This window comes from Equus asinus, chromosome 22 (genome assembly GCF_041296235.1).
Source record: "Equus asinus isolate D_3611 breed Donkey chromosome 22, EquAss-T2T_v2, whole genome shotgun sequence".
NCBI lineage: Eukaryota > Metazoa > Chordata > Mammalia > Perissodactyla > Equidae > Equus > Equus asinus.
This window is the reverse complement of record NC_091811.1, coordinates 52,548,700-52,574,542: the sequence shown is the minus strand read 5'-3', so window position 1 is coordinate 52,574,542 and position 25,843 is coordinate 52,548,700. Positions and strand designations below refer to the sequence as shown.

Here is a 25,843-nt window from a genome sequence, read left to right as displayed (position 1 = left end):
GTAGGGGTCAGTAAAAGAACAGCCACTTTGCTCATATCTTCCCTCTGAGGTTGTTATGGTTGGCTGCATTAAATCAAAGGAGGCTATTAATTGGGGCTTATAAGTGGTAACTCGTGGGAAAGGGAACAGAGGCTCAGGGCTGAGCTGAAATCAGTGGGTGGGAGGCAGGTGACATGGAGAAATGAGTTGCAGCATGAACTGACCCCAAGGCAGACAAGAAACAAGTTTCCTCTTCCCCAAATATTTCAGTGGAATGTGATACCTGAAAGAAGGGAAACACAGTTGGGATGTGTTTCTGTCTATGCAGGATGTGATCAGATTGCATATGGTTTTGTAAATAGGGCAAGATGATGCATCTTGCTGTGACAGATAACAGAGATTCAACAGATTTCTTTTACATATCCTGATCAAAAACAGGTGCATGCAGCCAAGTTATGAAAGGGCAGTGAAAAAAACAGTGGACCAGTAACTGCAAAGGTCCTGTGCCTGGATTTCCTCTGTTTTCCCAGGTCCTCACTCTCCTCTCCTGCATTTCACTTCCTTTCTTTGTGGGCTCACTCCCATCAGCAGACAGATATCCTCTGGTGTGGTAGAGAGCCTCCAAAATGACCTCCAACCAGCCCTGTCTCCTAGTATTCACACCCTTGTTTGGTCCCCGCCTCTTTAGTGTTGGCTGGATTTAGTGACACACTTCGAGCAAATAGAAAGTGGCAGAGGTAATGGTCTATCAATTCCAAGATTAGGTTATAAAGAGATTGTGACTTCTGTCTTGACCGTTCTCTCTCTCGCTCTCTCGCTCTGAGGGAAGCTGGCTGCCATGTTGTGAGCTACCCTATGGCCCTATGGAGTGGCCTCCAGTGTAGCCAATGATGAACTGCAGTCCTCCATCCAATGGCTCATAGAGAACCAAATCATACCACACCACATGAGTGAGCTGGGGAGCATATCTTCCCCTGGTCAAACCTTTGGATGAGACCACAGTTCTGGCCAACACCCTAACTGCAGCCTCATGGGAGACTTTAAGCCAGAGTCACCCCACTAAGCCACACTCCAGATACCTGACCCACAGAAACTGTGGGATAACAAATTTTTGTTTTAAGCCACTAAGTCTTGGAATAATCTGTTATGCAGCAACAGATAATGTATCTTTTTTCTCCTCCTTTGAAGGAGGATGAGGGCATTAGTGCTGGGGCCTGGGGTTGGCTGGGGCGTGTAGCGGGGACAGGTGGACTGGGTCTGGAGGTGGGGAGGTTTTATTCTTTCTAGTTGTCCTTCTCCACTTGAGACATGTCTGGCTTAGTGCTAGAAATCTTTTGAATAAAAATATTTTGTTATGTAGACTTTAAATAACAACAATATAAACATCCATGTAGCTACCACTTCATTCTCTGTTTTTGTTTTATTAAATATTTAATCCGTATGAAAAAGTCTTTACAGTACTGTTTATATACAGTTTAAAGAATAGCAATGCAAGGATACCCATTTAAGTAAAAGAACTTTGTTACTTTTGAATCCCCTGTGTACCCTTCCCTGCTTCTGTCCCTTTCTCTTTCCCTTAGAAATAACCAATGTTATTAATAAACTATAAACAATGAATATATTGTTTTGCTTTGCATGGTTTTGAGCTTTATGTCAATTGAATCATACAGTGAATTTTCTTTTGCAGCTGGCTTTGCTTCATTCAGTATTAGGTTCTTAACATTCATTTATGTGATTATCTATAACTGTAATTCATTTATTTTTACCATACACGTGGTGTGAATATACCGTGTATTTATCTACATTGGAATCTATTATTAATGGACATTTGAACTGTTTCCAGATTTTTGCTATTACAACTAATACAATTATGCATGTGAGCACGAGATTCTCTGGACTCAGTACTGGGTTGGGATTGCTGAGTCATAGAGAATACACAGCATCACCTTTTCTAAATAATGCCCAATTGTTTTCCCAAATGTACCAATAAACTCTCCAACTGGCAGTCTGTAAATGTTCCCACTGTTCACATTATCACCAACACTTTTTAATTTTTTACCAATCTTGTAGGTATGAATTGAGAGCTCATGGTTTTAACCTGCATTTTCCTCATTTTGAACGAGTTTGAGATTTTGAATATCTTTTCATATATTTACGGGACATTCATTAATTATCTCACATTAAATATCTGTTTAGGTCTTTTATTAATCTTTGTCTAAGCAATTTCATTAACTGGCAGCCCCTAATCTTTTTACTGTCTCCACAGTTTTGCCTTTTCCAAAATGTCATCCAATTGGAGTCATACAGTATGTAGCCTTTTTAGATTGGCTTATTTCACTTAGCAGTATGCATTTAAGGTTCCTCCGTGTCTTTTCATGGGTTGACAGCTCTTTTCTTTTTAGTGCTTAATAATATTCCGTTGTCGGGATGTACTGCCGTTTATTTATCCTTTCACTTATTGAAGGACATCTTGGTTGCTTCCAAGTTTTGGCGATTATGAATAAAGCTGCTGTTAACATCTGTTTGCAGGTTTTTGTATGAATATAAGTTTTCCAGTCTTTTGGGTAAATACCAAGGAGTGCAATTGCTGGATCATGTGGTAAGAGGATGTTTAGTTTTGTAAGAAACAACCAAACTGTCCTCCAAAGTGGCTGTACTGTTCTGCATTGCCGCCAACCGCGAATGAGCGTTCTTGTTGTTCCGCATCCTCATCAGTCATTCGTGTTATCAGTGTTTGGGATTTGGGCCATTCTAATAGATGTGTAGTGATATCTTACTGTTTTAATTTGCATTTTCCTGATGACATACAATGAGGAGCATCGTTTCATATGCTTATTTGCCACCTGTATATTTTCGTTGATGAGGTGTCTGTTAAGGTCTTTGGCCCTTTTTTAAAAAATTTTTATTGAGTTTATGATAGTTTACAACCTTGTGAAATTTCAGTTGTACATTATTGTTTGTCAGTCGTGTTGTAGGTGCATCACTTCACCCTTTGTGCTCCCCCCCACTTTCCCCAGGTAGCCACTAATCTGTTCTCTTTGTCTACATGTTTAACTTTCACGTGTGAGTGGAGTCATACAGAGATTGTCTTTCTCCATCTGGCTTATTTCAGTTAACATAATTCCCTCAAGGTCCATCCATGTTGTTGTGAATGGGACGATTTTATCCTTTTTTATGGCTGAGTAGTATTCCATTGTATATATATACCATATCTTCTTTATCCAGTCATCAGTTGATGGGCACATAAGTTGCATCCATGTCTTGGCTATTGTAAATAATGCTGCAATGAACATAGGGGTGCATGGGACTTTTGTAATTGCTGATTTCAAGTTCTTTGGATAGATACCCAGTAGTGGGATGGCTGGGTCATATGGTGTTTCTGTTTTTAATTTTTTGAGAAATCTCCATACTGTTTTCCATAGTGGCTGCACCAGTTTGCATTCCCACCAGCAGTGTATGAGGGTTCCTTTTTCTCCACACCCTCTCCAACATTTGTTACTTTTTGTTTTGGTTATTTTTGCCATTCTAATGGGTGTAAGGTGATGTCTTATTATAGTTTTGATTTACGTTTCCCTGATGATCAGTGATGATGAGCATCTTTTCATGTGCCTATTGGCCATCTGTATATCTTCTTTGGAGAAATGTCTGTTCATGTCTCCTGCCCACTTTTTGATCGGGTTGTTTGATTTTTTGTTGTTGAGTTGTGTGAGTTCTTTGTATATTATGGAGATTAACCCTTTGTCAGATATATGACTTGCAAATATTTTTTCCCAATTAGTGGGGGGTTTTTTTGTTTCAATCCTGTTTTCCTTTGCCTTGAAGAAGCTCTTTAGTCTGATGAAGTCCCATTTGTTTATTCTTTCTATTGTTTCCCTTGTCTGAGAAGACATGGTGTACGAAAAGATCCTTTTAATACTGATGTCAAAGAGTGTACTGCCTATATTTTCTTCTAGAATCCTTGTGGTTTCAGGTCTTACCTTTAGGTCTTTGATCCATTTTTAGTTTATTTTTGTGAATGGTGAAAAAGAATGGTCAATTTTCATTCTTTTGCATGTGGCTGTCTAGTTTTCCCAGCACCAGTTGTTGAAGAGACTTTGTTTTCTCCATTGTATGCCCTCAGCTCCTTTGTCAAAGATTAGCTGTCCATAGATGTGTGGTTTTATTTCTGCTAGTTCAATTCTGTTCCACTGATCTGTGCACCTGTTTTTGTACCAGTACCATGCTGTTTTGATTACTGTAGCTTTGTATGCTTTGAAGTCAGGGATTGTGATGCCTCCAGCTCTGTTCTTTTTTCTCAGGATTGCTTTAGCAATTTGGGGTCTTTTTTTGCCCCGTATGAATTTTCGGATCCTTTGTTCTATTTCTGTAAAGAATTTCATTGGGATTCTGATTGGGATAGCGTTGAATCTATAGATTGCTTTAGGTAGTATGGACTTCTTTTCTTTTTGAGGAAGATTAGCCCTGAGCTAACATCTGCTCCCAATCCTCCTCTTTTTTCTGAGGAAGACTGGCCCTGAGCCAACATCCATGCCCATCTTCCTCTACTTTACATGTGGGATGCCTACCACAGCATGGTGTGCCAAACAGTGCCATGTCTGCACCCAGGATCCGAACTGGTGAACACCGGGCCACCAAAGCGGAACATGCACACTTAACCGCTGCACCACTGGGCCAGCCTGATCATGTGGTTTTTATTCCTCATTTTGTTGATGTGGTGTATCTTGTTGATTGATTTGCAGATGTTGAACCATCCCTGTGTCCCTGGTATGAATCCCACTTGGTCGTGATGTATGATCCTTTTGATGTATTGCTGTATTCGGTTTGCCAAAATTTTGTTGAGGATTTTTGTATCTATGTTCATCAGTGATAGTGGCCTGTAGTTCTCCTTTTTTTGTGCTGTCCTTGTCGGGCTTTGGTATCAGCGTGATGTTGGCCTCATAGAATGTGTTAGGAAGTGTTCCATTCTCCCTGATTTTTTGGAATAGCTTGAAAAGTATAGGTATTACATCCTCTCTGAAATTTTGGTAGGATTCCCCAGGAAAGCCATCTGGTCCTGGGGTTATATTCTTTGGGATGTTTTTGATTGCTGTTTCAATCTCTTTCCTGGTGATTGGTCTGTTCAGATTGTTTCTTCTTGACTTAGCTTTGGGAGGTTGTAAGAGTCTAACAATTTGTCCATTTCCTCTAGGTTATCCATTTTGTTGGCATATAGTTTTTCGTAGTATTCTCTTATAATCCATTGTATTTCTATGGAGTCTGCTGTTATTTCTCCTCTTTCATTTCTGATTTTGTTTATTTGAGCTTTCTCTCTTTTTTTCTTTGTAAGTCTGGCTAGGGGTTTGTCAATTTTTTTTATCTTCTCAAAGATCCAGGTCTTTGTTTCATTGACCCTTTCTACTGCCTTTTTTTGTTTCAATAGCATTATTTCAGCTCTGATTTTTATTATTTCTCTACTTCTGCTGACTTTGAGCTTTGTTTGTTCTTCTTTTTCTAATTCAGTTAGGTGTAATTTGAGATTGCTTATTTGGGAGTTTTCTTGTTTGTTAAGGTGTGCCTGTATTGTGATGAATTTCCCTCTTAATACAGCTTTTGCTGCATCCCATATGAGTTGATATGGCATGATATCATTTTCATTTGTCTCCAGATATTTTTTATTTCTTCTTTAATTTGTTCAATAGCATGTTGTTTAATCTCCACGTCTTTGTCCCTTTCTCAGCTTTTTTCTTGTAATTAATTTCTAACTTTATAGCATTATAGTCAGAGAAGATGTTTGTTATTATTTCAATTTTTAAAATTTATAGATGCTTGCCTTTTTTCCCAACATATGGTCTAGCCTTGAGAATGTTCCATGCACACTTGAGAAGAATGTGTATTCTGCCGTTTTTGGATGGAGTGTTCTATATATGTCTATTAAGTCCAACTGTTTTAGCTTTTTGTTTAATTCCACTGTTTCCTTGTTGATTTTCTGTCTGGATGATTTGTCCAGTGATGTGAGTGGGGTGTTGAGGTCCCCTACTATTATTGTGTTATTTTGGATATCTTCTTTTAGGTTTGTTACTAGTTGCTTTATGAACTTTGGTGCTCCTGTGTTGGGTGCATAGATATTTATAAGCATTATTTCTTCTTGATATAGTGTCCCTTTGATGTTTATATATTGCCCCTCTTTGTTTCTCTTTACTTGCCTTATCTTGAAATCTAGTTTGTCTGATATAAGTATTGCGACATCTGCTTTCTTTTGTTTGCCATTAGCTTGGAGTGTCATCTTCCACCCCTTCACTCTGAGCCTGTATTTGTCATTGGAACTGAGATGTGTTTCCTGGAGGCAAAAAATTGTTGGACCTTGTTCTTTAATCCATCTTGGCACTGTGTGTCTTTTTATTGGAGAGTTCAATCCGTTTACATTGAAGGTGATTATTGATGTATGAAGGCTTAATGCTGTCATTCTGTCACTCGTTTTCCGGTTTTCCTGCATTTCCTTTGTTTCTCGTCCTGTGTGTTTTGGTCTACCCATTGATTTCTGCAGTTTCTTATGTTGTGTTTCTTAGTTTTTTTCTCATTTATTTTTTGTGTCTCTGTTCTGCTTTTTAGTTTAGTGGCTACCCTGCAGTTTGTATTCAGAATCTCGTGTATAACATCGTCCATTTTCTGGTCTAAACTGATTCAGTCCCTTTCCTCCTCCCTTCTTATTGTTCTCATATCTTATTCCAACTTGTGTTGTGAGTTTGTGGTTAAAGTGACAAGATTGTCTTTGTTTTTGGTGTTTTCCTTCCCTTTATCCTAAGGCTATAGTTGAATATTTGCTATCCTATTCTATGTATTTGTCTCATTACTCTGTGTTTTGTGACCCCTGTCTCCCTTTTTCTCTTTTTTCAGGTATGAGGGCCTTCTTGAAGATTTCTTATAGGAGGGGTCTCGTGGCTACGAAGTCCCTTAGCTTTTGTTTGTCTGGGAAAGATTTAATTTTTCCCTCATTTCTGAAGGATATTTTTGCTGGATAGAGTATTCTTGGCTGAAGATTTTTATCTTTTAAAGTTTGAGTATGTCATTCCATTCTCTCCTAGCTTGTAAGGTTTCTGCAGAGAAATCTGCTGAAAGTCTGATAGGGGTTCCTTTGTAGGTTATTTTCTTCTGCCTTGCTGCCCTGAGTATTCTTTCTTTGTCATTCATTTTTGCCGCTTTTACTACTATATGCCTTGGAGTAGGTCTTTTTATATTGACAAATCTAGGAGCTCTGAAAGCTTCCTCCACACACATTTCTCTCTCATTCCCTAGATTTGGGAAGTTCTCTGCTAGTATTTCTTTGAGCACGCCTTCTGCTGCATTCTTCTTCTCTTCACTTTCTTGGATACCTATAATTCTTATGTTGCATTTCCTCACTGAGTCAGATATTTTTTGGAGACTTTCTTCATTTCTTTTTAGTCTCAGTTCTCTCTCCTCCTCTGTCTGGAGCAGTTCAACATGTCTATCTTCAATTAAGCTGATTTGCTCCTTTATGGTGTCCACATGAGCATTCAGGGAATCCGTATTTTGTTTTATCCTTCCATTGTGTCTTTCATCTCTAGTATTTCTGACTGATTCTTCTTTATAGTTTCAATCTCTTTTGTGAAGTAGCTCCTGAACTTGTTGAATTGTTTCTCTGTATTCTCTTTTACCTCACTGAGATTTTTGACGATAGCTATTCTGAATTAATTGTCATTTAGTTTACTTATTTCTGCATCCCCACAACTGAATTCTGGGTGCTTGTCATTTTCTCTGTTGTCCGGAGATTTGATGAATTGCCTGATGCTGGCTTTTCCCATTGTGATATTATTTGGTTGCAGTTACAGCCTGTTGCCACTGGATGGGGGTCAAGAGCCATGTATTCTGAGCCCTCCACCTTCAGCCTAGATGGTGCGGCACAGCGTGGGCGGGGGGGGGGGGGGGGGGGGGGGGGGGGGGGGGTTGTTACTTGCACGCAGTCCCCCATTTCCCGATCAGCTCTTGCTGGTTTCCTGGGGTCTTGGCTTGGTGAGGTCACCCCACATGAAAGCTTTCACCCTGTTAAAGGGCTTCCCTCTAGGCTGCAAGGGCGCTAGGGAGTCCTGGGTGGTCCTGCAGATGTGTGACCCCTCCCCCACTCCTTCCCTCACAGACCCTCCTGTGGCAGTGATCCCAGTCTTTAGGGGAGGGAGCGAAGTTCTCTCTTACCCTCTTTCCAGCTCCTCTGAGGGAGGCTTCAGCCTCTCTGACCTCTGTCGTTTGGCTGCTGTGACTCTCCAAGGATTCCTGTGCTATTAGGGTATTTTCTGTTGGAATATGGTTGCTCCTTTTTGTTGTATGTTGGAGGGGAGAAAGTCCCAGGCAAGCTCACTCTGCCACGATGCTGATGTCACTCCTCCCTTTCTTGTCTTATTTTATTAGCTAGGACTTACAGTACACTGTTGAAAATCAGTTGTGAGGGGACAGCCTTGCCTTGTTCCTGATTTTAGTGGGAAAGATTTGAGTTTCTCACCAGTAAGTATAATGTTAGTTGTAGATTTTTTGGTAAATATTTATCAAGTTGAGGGAGGAATTCCCCTCTATTCCTTGTTTACTGAGAATTTTTATCGTGGATGGGTGTTGGATTTCATCAAATGCTTTTTCTGCATCTATTAATATGATTATGTGATTTTTTAAATTCTTTAGCCTGTTGTAATAGATTACACTGATTTTCAAATGTTGAACTAGCCTTGCATACCTGGGATAAATCCCACTTGGTCATTGTGTATAATTCTTTTTATACATTGTTGGATTTGATTTGCTAATATTTTATTGAGTATTTTTGCATCTTTGTTCACATGAGATATTGCTTTGAGTTTTCTTTTCTTGTAATATCTTTGTCTAGTTTTGGTTTTAGGGTAATACTAGCCTCATGGAATGAGTTAGGAAATATTCCTTCTGTTTATACCTTCTGAAAGAGATTGTAGAGAGTTGGTATAATTTCTTCCTTAAATGTTTGGTAGAGTTCACCAATGAACCCATTTGGGTCTAGTACTTTCTGTTTTGGAGGATTATTCATTATTGATTCAATTTCTTTGATATATCCCTATTCAGATTGTCTATTTCTTCTTGTGTGAGTTTTGTCAGATTGTGTCTTTTGAGGAATTGCTTCATTTCATCTAGGTTACCAAATTCGTTGGCACAGAGTTGTTTAAGAACTGTTCTTTAATTATTCTGTTAAATGTCCACATGATCTGTAATGATGTTCTCTCTTTCAGTTCCTGTATTAATTTATGTCCTCTTGCTTTTTTTCTTAGTTAGCCTTGCTGGAGGCTTATCAATTTTATTAAGCTTTTCAAAGAACCACCTTTGGTTTCATTGATTTCCTGTTTTCAGTTTCATTGATTTCTGCTCTAATTTTTATTATTTATTTTCTTCTGCTTAGTTTACTTATTTCTGATGAATAGAAACTCTTAATTTTAACATAACCGAATCTAGCAATGTTTCCCTTTGGTTTGTACTTTTTGTGACTTGTTTAGGATGTACTTTCTGTGATTTGTTCTCTAAGTTGAAGTCATAAAGCTATTCCTTACATTATCTTCTAAAGGTTTTATAGTTTTTGTCTATTTAAATCTTCCATCCACCTGGAGTCGATTTTTGTGTATGGAGTGAGGTAGGATTCTAATTTCCTTTTTTTCTTATGTGAATAACCAATAGTTCCAGCACCATTTGTTTAGTTTTTAAACTTTTTTGTATGGAAAATGTAAAATATATACAAAAATAGAATAAAATAATAAAGCTCATGTGCCCGTCACACAGCTTTGACAATTATCATGTCATGGCCAATCTTGCTGTGTTTATATCCCTATCTACTTTCCCCCACTACCAAAATTATTTTGAAGTAAATTCCAAGAATTATTTAATTTTGCCTATGATGTTTTAATATTTATTTTAAAAATATAAGGTATTTTAAAACATAATTCCAACACCATTATCACACTTAAAATATGAATAATTCTTTAATAGCAACTCATTAAATGAAGCCAGCATTACCTTGAAACCAAAATCAGCCGAAGACATTACAAGAACAGAAAACTGTCAACCAGTATTGCTCATGAACAGAGACACAAAAATCTTCAATAAAATATTAGCAAATCAAGTCCAGAATATATAAAAATGATTATATGTCATGACCAAGTGGTAGCTATCCTGATAATGCAAGACTGCTTCAACTTTAGAAAACCAGTTGACAAAAATCTACCGTATAAACAACCAGCCCTGGTGGTCTAGTGGTTAAGATTCCGCACTCTCACAGCCACCACCTGGGATTTTTTTCCTGGTCAAGTACCACACCACCTGTCTGTCGGTTGTCATACTGTGGTGGTTGTATGTTGCTGTGATGCTGAAAACTATGCCACCAGTATTTCAAATACCAGAAGGGTAACCCATGGTGGGCAGATTTCAGTGGAGCTTCCAGACTAAGACAGACTAGGAAGAAGGACCTGGCCACCCACTTCCAAAAAAACTGGCCATGAAAACCCTGTGAATAGCAGTGGAGCATGGTCTGATGTGGTGCCAGAGGGTGAGAGGTTGGCCCCAAAACACTGGGCAGGGTTCCCCTCAGCTGTACACAGGGTCACTAGGAGTAGGAATCAACTTGATGATGCTAACAATAACCAAAAAACCACGTAAACAGACTAATGCAGAAAAGCCACGTGGTCATATTAATAGATGTAGAAAAAGCATTTGATACACTTCAACATCTATTCCTGATAAAAAATCTCATGAACTAGGAATAGAAGGAAATTCCTCTAAACTGAGGAACAGCTTCTACAAAAACCCTACAGCTTAGATTTTATTTAATGTTAAGACTGAGTGGTTTCCCCCTAAGATTGGGAACGAATTAAGAAAGTTCACTCTTACTAATCCTGTTTAACATCGTACTAGAAATCCTAGGCAGTACAATAAAACAAGATAAAGGCATTCCGATTTTAAAGAGATAAAACTGTTGTTATTCACAGATGACATTATCTACACAATGTCATTGAAAAAATGGAAAAAAAAAGCTCCTAAAACTAATAAGTGAATTTAGTAAGGTTGCAGGACACAAGGCCTCTATCTGCTAGCCAGGAACAACTGAAAACTGAAATTTAAACATATAAAATAACTATAAGAAAAAAGAAAAAGTAGTAGTAATTAGGTGTGTATATATAGCTAACAAAATACTTTCATGGTTGCTATGCCAAAAACTACAAAACATTGAAGAAAAAAATGAAAGACGACCTTAAATGGAGGTATATTGTGTTTATGGATTGGAAGCCTCAATAATTGTTAAGATATCGGTTCTTCCCCAACTGATTTCTATATAGGTTTAACACAACCCCAATCAGAATCCCAGCAGGATCTTTTCTTTTTGTGGATTCGGACAAGCTGATTCTAAAATTTTTATAGAAAGGCAAAGAAACTACAATAGCCAAAACAATTTGGGGAGAAAAATTTAAAAAATAAAGAATTCATACTACCTGATTTCAAGACTAATTATAAAGCTACAGTAATCAAGAGTGTAATTTTGATGAAAGGATAGATGCATATAGATCAATGGAACATAGTTTGTATGAAGCCAGTCCTTTGAAAATTTGTCGCGATTTACTTTATTGCCCTATACATGGTTCTATTTTCATAAACACTCATGTTTTTGAAAAGAAGTATTTCTAGTTGTGTATTCCACAGTGAATTTCACTGATTATAAGATGCACAATTTTCACATTTAAACATCTCTGAAATCAGTATGTACCTGGCCATCAATGGCATGTCACAGTTTAACTGGCAGTGTTTTTTCTTTCTTGGTGGTATTTAAGATAATCGTGTGTGCCTTAGAATCAATGGGGCTTATAGTTGATGAAATTCGGTACATTAGGTCAAATTTTTTAATTGTTCAAATCTGTCTTTGCAATTTTCCTGCTTTTTGTATCAATTAGGAGAGAGGTATGTTAAAAATCTACTAAGATAGTGAATTTTTCTCTCAATATATTTCTACATTTTGCTTAATAACATCCTGACTTTGTATTCTTAGGTGCATTCAAGTTTAGATGTGTTTTATCTTCCAGGTGAGTTGAACATTTTATCATTTTTGTAGTGACCGTCTTTGTCCCAAATAATAATTTTTTCTTTAAAGTCTATTTTGTTCAATATAAATACAGCTATAACTGTGCTTTCTTATTTAGCTAGCATTTGACTGGTATAACTTTTTCCATGCTTTTACTTTCAACTTTGCTGTATCCTTATATTTCAGGTTTACCCTTCTAAACAACATATAGCTGGATTTTATTTCCTAGTTCAACATGACAGTCTTTGATATTTAACTAAGATGCCCGATGCATTTACCTTTATTATGATACATATACATTTCTACCATTTTATTTTGGGCAATTCATCCTGCCTGTTTGTTTGTTTTCTCTCCCTTCTTGTCTTCTTTTGGATTGATGAGTGTTTTTACTGGGCATAGAATTCTAGATTTTTTACTATGTACAATGATATAGTGAAAAGTAGAGGGCACTTTTGTCATTTCCCCAAGTAGTTCAAGCTTGTGAAAGACCATGTTCCATGTTCATGTGGTATCCTTCACCACAATGCTTTGTACATAGTTAATTCACAGAAATTATATTCAATTATTTATGATGGCAATACGTAGTGGGCAAAGAAGTGATGTGGGCTTTTTCTTTTTAAAATTCATTGTTGGAAAATCTAAGTCAGTTTTGTTTAGTGTTTAATAAACTTAGCCTAAATTTTATTCACACGGTGTTTTCTGAATTAAAAAGAAATTTTTTGGCAAGCATTTTTTCCAGATGTGATATTAAATTCTAAGAGGTGGGGGCTGGCCCAGTGGCACAGCAGTTAAGTCCGCACGTTCTGCTTCTCAGCGGCCTGGGGTTCGCCGGTTCGGATCCCAGGTGTGGACATGGCACTGCTTGGCAAACACCATGCTGTGGTAGACATCCCAAGTATAAAGTAGAGGAAGATGGGCACAGATGTTAGCTCAGGGCCAGTCTTCCTCAGAAAAAAAAGATGTCTGTTGAAAACAATGCTTTGATGCTTAGATTTTTCCCAAAACAAAGTATTAAATTACTATAGCTAAAATCCACACTAAGTTTTCTTTGGTCTGCTTGAATTTAGACTGGTTATTAAGGTACCATTTATGAACTTCTAAAAAAGATACAACTGGACATGTCATTTATGGATTCATGTAGCAAATATAAAAACATGGACTGGATCCACACGAAATTCATGTTAGCGGTTTCCTTTAGGGAGGGACACTGGATTAGGGACAGAAAGGTGGGGAGTTCATCTGTGCATTTTTCTTCTTTAGAAAATGATCTGAAGTAAAGATAAAACGTTAACATTTGTTAATTCTGGATGGTGGGTGCACAAGGATTTGATATGTTCACTTGTGTAGTTTACTATACATTTTTCAAGTTTGTAAAACTTCTGTGATTTTAAAATACAGGTTGCCATCTAGTGGACACATTTAAACAGAACTTGAAAAACAGTGCAAAGCAGCTTTTCAGACTCTTCAACAACACAGGTAAGAAGGCACATTCTGGTAGTTAAGACCACAAGCTTTGGAGTTGATCAGATGCAGTTTTATTTACTGTGTGACCTTGGGCAAAATATCAAACCTCTGTGTGCCTTTGTGAGTTTGAACCCCAGACCCTCATTCCTTTAACAAACATTTTGGAGCCCTCCTGAGACCCAGGTAAGCACTGCCCTAGACTGTGGGGATGCGGAAGAGCACAAAAGAGACAGTCTCCCCCTAGAGTTCAATAAAGGGGTGTGTTGCCAGGGCAGGGGTTGGAGAAAGATTACTATTTTAGATTGAATGGTTGGAGATTAGGTTTAAATCCGAGATCCCTAGTTATTAATGCTCATATAACCTTAGGCAAGTACCAATCTCACAGGATGACATTAATATTTAAGTTCCACAAGAGCTATAACACTGCTTTGTTCATCACTCTTTTCCTAATAATGCTTGACATACAAAAAAGGCCTTCAAGAAACACTTGCTGAATGAATGAATGCCATTACTTTAATACAATTTCTGGTGCATAGTAAGCACTCGATAAATAGTAGATATTGAGGAAATGGTATGACTGTGTATATCATGTATGTGGGTAATCCTGGATTTATAGTAATTTAAATTGATACATATTTATATAACATACCAGTTAAAAACTGTTGTATACATTTATTGAAGACAGCAAACTACTACATAAATCCTGTCAATTTTGAGGGAAAGGATCTCAACCATGAAATGGCAAAGGCCTGATCTCTAAGGCCTACTGTTTGCCGCAAAGAAATTTACACTGACAAAAGGGGGGGTTCGATTTATCAATGTCTCTTTAAAAAAAGCAGTTAAATGACATCAATCTCCTCCAAATGACTCTCCCTCCAAGATTCCTGCCAAACTCTCCCCAGAGCAGCTTCAGAATTCCTCAGCCCTGATGTGTTCCTTCACTGTTTTATAATAAAAACAAGTATTTATTAATAAACACCTACTTTGTATAAGAGTAAATAATGTTATGATTACTGCAATTAGATTTTGATATACTTTGACATTTTCTTTCACTATAACCCGTAACTTTTCCTTTAAATTAGCTATCAAGCCCTAAGTCAAATTTTACTGACTTTATCTCATTTACAGCATCTTTTCTGGGAATTTGAACTGCCATTACGACAACAACATAATTCCAAGCTGTAATATATATTTTTATATCCTTCCTATGTCTACAAATTTTAACTAGAGAAAACTACAGGTTTAATCAGTAACTTTGATTTAATTGCTGAATGAATAAACAAATATAGTAAGATTTCCAAAGCTCTAACACATGCCCATTTTTCATGTTCTATTCAATAAAATTAAAAGGTTATCTTATTTTATATGTTTAAGATGTATTCATGGGCAATAATGTATTTCCATCAATATAAGTTAATAAATTTAAGTAAAATAGTAAATTAAGATAAGGAAATAATTTCATTGGTCTGTTGCACTTTTGAAGTCTAATTTCAGATTTGGACTATAATCGTCTTTAAAATTTCATAAGCCCCATACACTGGATTCAAATCAGGAAAACATCTAGGAAGATAATTTGGTATACATTTATGGAATCATTGGTGATTTGCCCATGCCTGTGACATACAGCTAGACTAGGTAACTTGATCTAGTGAGCAAGGCCCTACACCCAAAGTCTGAAGGCAGCGGAGAGTTTACAAATATTTGTGGATGTCCCGCTGTTTGTTAAGGCACTAAGAGCCAGACTATCTCTGTTGCAGTCAAGCATAACATCTGCCCAATATATTATCTTTTAAAACACTCTTGATATAACCCAGTGACCCCATACCTCTTCATAGTCTTCACGCCTAATGGGCCACTAGTTTGAGACTCTGCCTTTACACAAGGTAGTAAGTAATATAAGCAATCCCACTGGTGACCAGACATTTTTTTCTTTTCATCAACTGCTGCCAAGTGAATGGAGTCATATTTTGAAAGACCCTGTTAATGAAATTTTTCATTAGGATTAATCACAAATTTATGAATTGGGTTAAGATTTCTACATAACAGTCTCTGTAACTACATCCTCAATACTTGCAGAAGAAAAAAATTTAGCTATCTTTAGTTTATTATAATTGCTTCTGACTGAATAAAAAAATATAAACATACCCCCTCTTAAAATAGGTAGTGTAGACTAGAATGTAAATTTATCCTCATTTTAAAACTAGAAATGCATTATAGTTAGTATAATTAACAGAATGGCTATCGGGAAGCTTGTCATTCATATCTCAAGCAATATATTTTACATTCAGCAAACTTAATTTTATCAAATGTTCTTTAATTTCATAGACAATATGATACATATTGTATAAGAAGCGCACAACAGTTTTGCAGTACAAAGTGTATACAAATTGGAATACAGAGGTTAAACACTGGTGTACTGACAGCATTTCTGAACTTTGGATAAACTGCATACAAAACTTACAATTCAAATATTAGCCAATCTGGAAACTTTACTTCCCATAATATAAAAATGATACTTTGAGAGATGCAAAATATTTTTTTTACTAAAACTATATAAACATTTAAAATAATCATTAAAAACTCAACTTTAGAATTTATAAAGATTAACTATAAAAATATATTGGCAGTCACTTTTCTTATAAATGTACCATTCACTACATTACAAAATAGTCTCTAACAGAAAATTGCCTTAACTGTACTATTTTAGAATCTGATAAACCTTACATTAAATCAGTTATAAAATCCTCTTGGAAAACTTTGGTATGTGTCTTTTCAGAAGGTTTTTGAAAAATACTCTAATATCATCTCAAGGGCCTGTAAACATTCCATTCTATTAAAGCACAACAGAGTAAGTAATGTATATTCAACTGCATACAGAATTACAGAATCAAAAACCAATTTATATCTGTAGAAAATCACCATTCCCAGAGTAACCAAAAAACAAACTATTTAAAAGTATCAAACTTTTAAACAGTTCTCTTTCCATTCTGATGAAAAATGTTATGAAATCACCGCACTCCATTCATGTACCTTAGACGCCTTTAGGACAAGGCCTCAAAAACCCTCTCGAGTCCAATAAACAAACTTTTAAAAACCCATTTAAAAAGACTTGACAATAAAACAATAATAGATAATCGGAACACATAATTTATATATTGAGTTATGTATTAGCTTTTCTTTTATATTTGTAATTTAGAATTTATTGGCAGAAATAAAATACACACACACACACACAAAATTGAAAAGGTAAATTTTAGGAAACAGTAAGAAATGCAAACCTACAGGGTAAATTGATTTATTTTTAAAAATTCAATTTACCAAATTTCATCTTATCTGCCATTTTTGGGTTATTGACAACTACTGTTAATTAGAAAATTCCAATTAGTGAAAGTTCACTTCCTGCTTCTTGAGTACGTTTAATTTTTACAGAGCTTCCAGTTGCGCCAGTAACTTCCTTGAGGTCATTCTCCGCTTCATCCTCTGTCACCAGATCTCTTGCATAAGATATCTTTGAGTTGCAAAAGCCTAAATAAAAAGCTTCGTTGTTGACCTTTTAATTTATAAAACTCCACTAAAAAGAAAAGAAATCCATCTAATTTTTAGGCAAGTCCACAAAAATATTTTGTCTTAAGAATCAAACACTTTTATGGGAATAAAGATCCTTCAAAGTTTTTAACTCTTCTATTAGAGTTTTATTTTGATTTTCCAGGACTGCAACTCGATTTTCCAGGCATTTCACGTATTCTTTCTTCTTTCTGCGACATTCTCGAGCAGCTTCTCTAAATACAAGTATTAAAAACCAGTGTTAGAAAGAAGTTTACATTCTTTAAATGGTAAATATACTTCAGCAATTTTCCCTGATCTTTTTTCCTCATTTAAAAAATTAAGGTATCATCTATATACAGTGAAATACACAGATCTTAAGTGTAGAATTCAGTTTTGGCAGATACACATACCTGTAACCCACATGCCTATCAAGACATAGAACATCTGTATTGCCCCAGAAAGCTCCCTCATGCCCCTTCCTGATCAGTCTTGTCCCCAGGCAGCTACTGTTCTTATTTTTATCACCACAGATGAAGTTTTTCCTATTCTAGAACATCATATAACAGAGTCATACAGGACGTACTTTTGTGTCTCGTCTTTCACTCAGTATATTTTTGAGGCTCATCCAAGTTGCTGTGCAGTGGTTTGCTCCTGTATATTCTTGGGCATATTCCATTGTATGACTATCACCACAATTTGTTGATCCATACTCTTGGGCTGTTTCTAGTTTTAGCTGCTATGCATGTTCTTGTACCAGTCTCTTTGTCAACATATATCCCACTTCTTTTGGCTAAATACCATGGAGTGAAATTTATGGGTCCTCTGGTAACTTTTTTTTCTGAGAAGCCTGCCCCTGAGCCAACATCCGTGCCCATCTTCCTCTACTTTTATATGTGGGATGCCTACCACAGCATGGCTTGACAAGTGGTGCCACGTCCATACCCATGATCTGAACCGGCGAACCCCGGGTCGCTGAGAAGCAGAACGTGCGATCTTAACCGCTGAGCCACCGGGCCAGCCCCGCTCTGGTTAACTTTTGACAGATTCTTTAATTTATATTTATCGAGTTTTAATTACAAACAGTGCTTGATACTCAGTTTTGTACATGTCTTCTTAGGCTATTTCTATGAAGTCACATACAAATTTTATATACATATAGAAGTAAAAAGTATTGAGTATTTTTTTATAATGTGTACTGTAGATATCTGCAACTTGCTTTTTTACACACACCATTTTAATGTTTCTATGGCGGTACACAGATCTTTGCCATGTGGACGTTTCATTGTTAATTAATTTTCATTTCCCTAACTACTAGTGAGATTGAGCATCTTTTTAAAAGTTTACTTGTCTTTTGGATCTGCTCTTATGTAAACTGCCTATTCACACCCTTCGTCCATTCATACCTTCTGCCCATTTTACAACTAGAAATTATTAGAAAGACAAACAACCTAAGAACTCTATGTGCATTATACATATTAATCCTTTATCTGTTTCTACATTATTTTCTAATCTCCCATTTAACTTCTGATATTTTTATATCTTATGCCATAATGGTCTTTTTTAGCATCTTTTTCTTGGCTGAGATTAAAATGCCATGCACTATGTATTTCTCTCTAAATTTTATTTTAAAGATTTTATCGCTTAATTTTTCACAATTAAGTTTTTAATCCAGCTGGAATTACTTTTATGTATGGTATAAAACAGGAGTCCAATTTAATTTTCTTCCAGGATGTGGAGTTGACTGTGTCAGTGTTGTTTATTGAATAGTCATCCTCTACAAGTGTACTCAACTCGCACAAGAAGCTATTTCTGGGCTTTCTATCCTGTTTGTTAATGTTATTGTCTGTCCCTCTGCTGATACCACGTTTTGATTACAATGGCTTTAGAGTATGCTGCAATGCCTAACAAGATAAGTGACTTCTTTTTGTTTTTGACCATTCTTGGATACTTATTTCTTCCATGTAAACTTTGTTTATTTTGTCCAATTCCGTAAAGATCTATAGAGATTCTAATTTGAATCACATTAAATATATATGTGAATTTTGGAAGAGTTAACATTTTATATTAACTGTCTTCATCCAAGAACACCGTATGTTTTCTATTTGTTCAGATATTGTATTACCTCTCAGTAAGATTTTTTTAAATGTGGATCCTATGCCTTTCCTGTTAAGTTTACTAAGTATTTTATGGTTTTTGTCACTAAGATGAATGTAATATTACTTCCCATTATTGTTTTCAAGATGGTAATTCATAGTAGAAAAACACTTTACTAAATTCCCTTATAAATTACTGTAGTTTTAAACCATTTTATTATGAAGTCGCATACACACAACAGATCGTATGTAGTACAGACTTAAGTTATGAAGCATACTAATCAAATGAACATATGTGAACCTAATACCCAATTTAATAAGAGAGAATGTACCCATTCTGCTGAGGGCCCTCTCTTCTCTTCCTTCATTCCATAATCCCCCTCGCCTCTTGCCCAAAAGCAATCACTAGTTTCAATCTTTTGCTTATTTTTATAGCTTTAGTACATATGTATATGCCCCTAAATTATTTATCATTTGGTTTGCTTATTTTTTTAGATTTATTATAAAATATCACACTGTATGTATTCTGCTGCAGCTTGCTTTTTTCACTCAACTTTATTTTTCTAATATTTATTCATGTTAATGTGACCATTCACTCAATCATTACAAAGGAACACTATTACATTGTATAAATATAGCCACAATTTATGTACCCATTCTGTTACTGATGGATATTCAGGTTGTTTCCTGATTTTTGCTCCTATTAACATTCTTATACATACTTCCTGCAAAAGTCTCTCTCAGTCACAAACACAGAGTAAAACAGCTGAGTTCCACTGTTCCAAATCCTTGCCAACTCCTGGTTATACATTAAGATTTTTGTCACTTGGGTGGGGACAAATGGTATCCAAGTATGTGGTATTAATTTTCATTTCTTTGATTACTGATAAGGGCGAACAATGTTTCATATGATTATTAGCCACCTGTGTTTTCTGAGAAACACCTATTCATATACTTTGCCAATTTTTTTTCTGTTGGGTTGAACTTTCCCTATTAATTTAGAAGATACTTATATGTCTTCAAACAAGTTTTTTTTGGTTAGATATGTTGCAAATATTTTTTATAGGTTTGAAGCTTATATTTTCACTTGTTTTATGTTATCTTTTGATGAACAGAAGTTATTTTTAATGAAGATTCATTAATCTTTTGTTAATGTTTGTCTGTGAGTTGTTTTAAGGAGTCTTTTCCTATACCTGAAACCATTTAAGATTATATATTTTCACCTAAAAGTTATCAAATTTCATCTTTCACATTAATGCTTTTAAATGATGTCTGGAATGATTTTTGTGTACGGTGTGAGGAAGAAATCCAGTATTTTTTTCACATATAACTACTTATCCCAGCACCATGTACGAAGAGCCCTCCTTCCCCCAATCACCTGCCCTGTCATATCAGGTTCACATGGTCATGGACCTGTTTCTGAGCTCTCTAATCTATTTCACTGGTCATTTTGTTTATCTCAATGCCAGTATCACACTATTTTAATTATCACAGCTTTAAATAAAACTTGATATCTCCTCACCTTATTCTTGTCTGGAATATTTTGGCTGTTCTTGGCCCTTTACTCTTCTATAAATTTTAGTATCAACTTGTCAGTTCTTCAAACAACCTGTTTGGGTTTTGATTGGAACTGCATTGTATCTATGGATCAATTGGGGGAAAAATAGTCATCTTTATAATACTGAGTTTCCATATCTATGGACATAGTATATTTCTCCATTTATGTGGATATTCCTTAATGTCTTTCAAAAACATTTTAACATTTTTCCATAAATTTCCTGGACACCTTTTGTTAGATTTATTCACAGGTAGTATACTTGTTGATAATATAAATGGTATTTTAAAAATAATTACTAAACTCTTTATTGCTGATATAAAGAAATACAATTGATTTTTGAAAACTGATTTTATATCTAGCAACCTTATAAACTCATTACTTCTCTAATATTTTTTAAGTTCATTTGCTTTTTCTTTCTTAGGCAATCTATAAAAAACAGTAAGAGTTTTACTTCTTTCATTTAAATCCTTTTAATTTTTTTCCCTTTTTTTCCTTTTTTACTAAATTGGCAAGAATTTCTAGCACAATGTTGAAGAGAACTGGTTCTTTTTCAAGCTTTCAAATAAACAGTTTGTAAATGTAGATATTCTAAGCAGATGAATATATCTTTGCTAATAATAACAATTTTTCTTTTCCCAATATTTTTTTTGGTGAGGAAGATTGGCCCTGAACTAACATGTCGCCAATCTTCCTCTTTTTGCTTTAGGAAGACTGTCGCTGAGCTAACATCTGTGCCAGTCTTCCTCTATTTTTTGTATATGGGACACCACCACAGCATGGCTTGATGAGTGGTGTGTAGGTCTGTGCCTGGGATCAGAACCTGCGAACCCCAGGCAGCTGAAGAGGAGTGCACGAATTTAACCACTTTGCCACTGGGCCAGCCCATGTTTTTATCATTTTTTTTTTTTTTAATTTTTTAAAGATTTTAATTTTTTTCCTTTTTCTCCCCAAAGCCCCCAGGTACATAGTTGCATATTCTTAGTTGTGGGTCCTTCTAGTTGTGGCAGGTGGGACACTGCCTCAGCGTGGTTTGATGAGCATTGCCATGTCCGCGCCCAGGATTCGAACTGACGAAACACTGGGCCGCCTGCAGCGGAGCGCACAAACTTAACCACTCGGCCACGGGGCCAGCCCCTTGTTTTTATCATTTTTATAGTCTCTTGATCTTTGATGATTTTCAGTGACATCCTTTTTTTCTTTAAATATAGCAGGCGTACTTCTTTCCCTTTCTCCATTAGATAACTGAAGACTTTACAAAACTCGGTCATTTGTCTGCCCTTTCTGCTTGCTGACTCTTGTTCCTGAAAGGCAGTGTAGTATTATCTAAGACTTCGGACTCTGAAATCTGGACCTGTGAGTTTAAACCCTACCTCTACCACTTGCTATACAATGCAACCTTGGGCAAGTACCTTAACCTCTCTAGGCCTCAGTTTCCTCATCTCAAAAAAAAAAAAGAAACAGTATTGTGAAAATTACGTAAATGCTTGGCACATATTATGCAGCCCTAATTCCTTGGGTAGCCTGTGATTTTTTCAATTTGTATTTGTTAGAACTCAATGTACAGGAATTCATTAAAGCCTGTGTTGAGATTGCTTTCTTTTAAGCAATTGGGGGCGCTATGGACCCAGACCCATTTCTAAACTACAATTCTCAGTTTATGGGTGTAGCACTTTTTGGGTTTTGACCTCATGAAGAATCATCTCTGATCCAGTTCCCCAGCCTGCATAGGCCCCAGGCTCTGTCCCTAGTCCCCTCTGCATACCAAAGCCATACCAAGCACAAAGATCTGAATTTATCTCTGGGAGATCTAGGGGCTGCTTCAGTGCTTATTAACCTCCTGATCTTGTGCTTCTGGTTCCTCCATAACCTCAAGAGATTCTCTTACCTCCCTGCGGGCTCATCCAATCATTTAAAAGGAGGTTTTTATATTTCATCAAGCTTTCAAAAATATTATGTAGCTGAGGTCATATTCTCAGAAAGAGAAGTCTCATTCAAGTAATTTTTTAGAAGACTTTTGGGTTTCCTAAGTACACAAACATATCATCAGCGAAGAAAGACAATTCTTCTTTTCTAATATTTACGTAACTTATTTCATTTCCTTATCTTACTGTGTTTGTTGGAACCTCTAAAACAACACAATCCCTGCCTTGTTATCAAGTTCATTTACATTGATGCTCGCTCTTAATTTTTAGTAAAGAAACATTTTATCTTGAAGTAATTAAATGCATCCATCTGGTCCTTTTATGGTAATTTTTATTGCTGTAGAAGATTATCCTTTTATTCTAATTTTCTAACATTGGTGAGGAGCAGAAAATAGAATCCTAATGTAATTTTTAAAAATTTGTTGTATCTGTGGCTATTTATCCTTTTTTGTTCCTATTAGTTTACTGGTGTCTTTTCTCTTTTTTTCCCCCCCAAACACTTTGCAGAGGCAAAAGTGTTATATTCTTTTTCTCAAAGAACCAGTGGTTTTTCATGCCTGATGTAAGAATAGTGCATATAGCAATGTTTAAAATACATTTAACATGAAAGTAAATGTTTCTGGGGGTTAAATTACTGCTGTGTTTTCCTAATCAAAATTTATTTTTAAGAGCATTTGTGTGTCAGTAAGTATAGTAGGTATTATGCAGAATTCCATTAATTCTTTCCTCTTTTTGCTATAGTCAACGGCAAGCAGCAAATTATTTTTATTTGACTTTGTCAACCCAACAAGAACAAAGTATCTTGTTTGAAAAGCTTTGGTTAACAACAGTGCTATTCAAAGCACACAATAAAAATGGAAGCACTTTAGGTTATATATTAACTGAAGAGATTGAGCAATGGGACTCACTGACCCACTGGAAATGAACTAGACATAATCTAACACTCAGTAAAATAAAGTTGATATAAACCTCTCCCCTCATTTCTAATATACAATTCCAGTTAACATCTGATTATGTTTCAAGATTTGCAAAAACATTATCCATTCTGGCAGTATAATTTTACTACCTACCTGTTTTTCATCAACCTTATTTCTCTTTTCAATTGGGGGTCATCTGTCTTAGTTGTCTGAGATGTAAGAGTCACAGGAGATGTCATCACCACAGTTTGTGGCAGTGAAGTAGCTGAAGGTGTGGTACGGATCTGATATGTCTGCATATCACCTGATGCAGCTGTGTGGTCAGAAGAATGAATTAATTCATAAGTGTCTTTGAAAGAACTTTGAGATGCTTTCCATAGACACTTACGCATACTTACTTTGTACAACCACCTGGTTGCTGGGCACAAGTATTTGCTGTCCATCAGAGGTCTGTGCATACTGGAGAATTGTTGTACCTTGCTGAGTACTGCCTGAATTTGTCATGGTTAATGTCTGAAGTCCCTGTACTCCATCTGTGCCTGGACTGGCCAGCTGTAAGGCTCCATTTGGGGCAATGGCAACTTTAACCAAAGAGAGAACATAGCTATTGTAAGGCTATACAATACACTAATTGCAAAGGATTGGTGAAAAAAAACAAACACTACTTATTAAAATAGGTTTGAAAGTAGTTCCACTTGATAACTATTGACTACCTTGGGTAAAGTATATGTAAAAGAAATAAAACAGCATTTCTTAATAAAATTTTATAGTTCAGATGCACTAATCTTAAATTTAGACTCAAACTGTCCAATACAACTGATTGGTCAAAACACATTTTGGGCTCTATGGAGCACTCCATGCTAATTGATAATGCTGTCACAGAAGTTCTGGGGGCGTTAGAAGAGGGCACCAATGGCTAACTTTTAAAGGAAAAATAAGTAGAAGGAAACATTAACATAGTTTGTAATTTTTGTTCAAACGAAGCATTAAAAAGATTGTAACTTAAGAACATTTTTGAATAGACAAGTGTGCCTATGGGAAAAAATTCAAATAGGATGAAAGGTTACATAATGAAAAAATAAATCTTCATACTGTTTCTTAGCTCCTCTCTAGTGGTAACCACTGTTAAACATATTAAATGTTATTTACTTAAGTCATATTTTAAAAATGTAATCTATTATCACCAATAAAGTTAAGTCATCAGAAAGCCACTATATAGATCACATTACTAAGCTCCTCACATGCATTTTTTACTGAATTATACTTATGTTAATGCTTTCCCCTCAAACCTTAAATGAAACACCCATAAGGCATGATCAAATAGAAAACATTTTAGCGTTATGCAATTCCCACATAATAAATCCCCTTTAGAATCTAATGTCTCATCTCTGTACTTTCTTTTCAGATTATAATTATGCAACATTTGTTTTTCCTGTTATGCTTTGGCTACCAGGAAGCCAAAATATACTTTGTGTGTGTGTTTTAATTGAAAATAGCTTTTTCAGGAGTTTCTAATTATCCCTCCCCAACTATAACATAACAAATATTCCACATACTTTAATTTATATGACTTTAGAAGACATTAAAATTTTTTAGATGCAGAGATTTGTTTTAAACTTATATTAGCAATCACTTTCGATCTCCTTTCCTGCAATACACATATATATTTATAGAAGTAAAAAGTCCCATTATCTATCCCTATTTATTCCACTGGCCACTTCCCACTCCATTCTTCCTAATCCTTTCGTATGCTCATATAGACTGATATATTAATATATATCAAAATGTGTATCCAAACACACATATGTATAAATATACATCTTTTGATGTTAAGTATATATGATAATACAGAACCATTTTCATTGTTGCAACATACCTTCCTGTTCTTACTTAACATGTGTATTTACCTGGTTGAATTTACTCTAAAGTTGCACTGTCTGATATGGTAACCATTAGCCACAAATGGTTATTTAACTAAAATTAAACAAAATAAAAAATTAAGTTCCTCAGTCTCACCAGACACATTTCAAGTGCTCAACAAGTCACACACAGCTTAGTGGCTACCGTACTGGACCATGCAGACGTAGAACATGTCCGTCATCAGGGAAGCTCTATTGGATCATGCTGCCCTAAATACTACCTTGCGTTGCACTTACTTCAATTATAACAGGAAATATTAGCCTAAGTTTCTATGTAGTTTTCATAATTCTAATTTTTAAGGGTTTTAGAATAATAATATAGATTAATATATCATAAATAATTTTTAACTTGCAAATATGCTGCCTTAAAATTTTTTTTAG

At 35.8% G+C, this 25,843-nt stretch overlaps 1 protein-coding gene across 17 annotated transcripts in view; it reads right to left on the bottom strand.

Moving 5' to 3' along the window:
* Positions 1 to 15,800: 15,800 nt before the first annotated feature.
* The window catches only part of ATF1 (activating transcription factor 1), a 46,242-nt gene continuing 36,199 nt past the window's right edge, over positions 15,801 to 25,843 (bottom strand). For 13 of the 17 annotated variants that reach the window (XM_044755948.2, XM_044755952.2, XM_070494890.1 and 10 more), the window contains 3 exons: positions 23,942 to 24,124; positions 23,697 to 23,856; positions 15,801 to 17,286 (listed from right to left, as the gene is read on the bottom strand). In XM_044755948.2, the coding sequence (XP_044611883.1) occupies positions 17,142 to 17,286; positions 23,697 to 23,856; positions 23,942 to 24,124 (488 nt within the window). In that variant the 3' untranslated portion in view covers positions 15,801 to 17,141. The remainder of the gene's footprint in view (positions 17,287 to 23,696; positions 23,857 to 23,941; positions 24,125 to 25,843) is intronic. The other 4 variants (XM_070494894.1, XM_070494896.1, XM_070494889.1 and 1 more) reach the window with 1 other exon arrangement.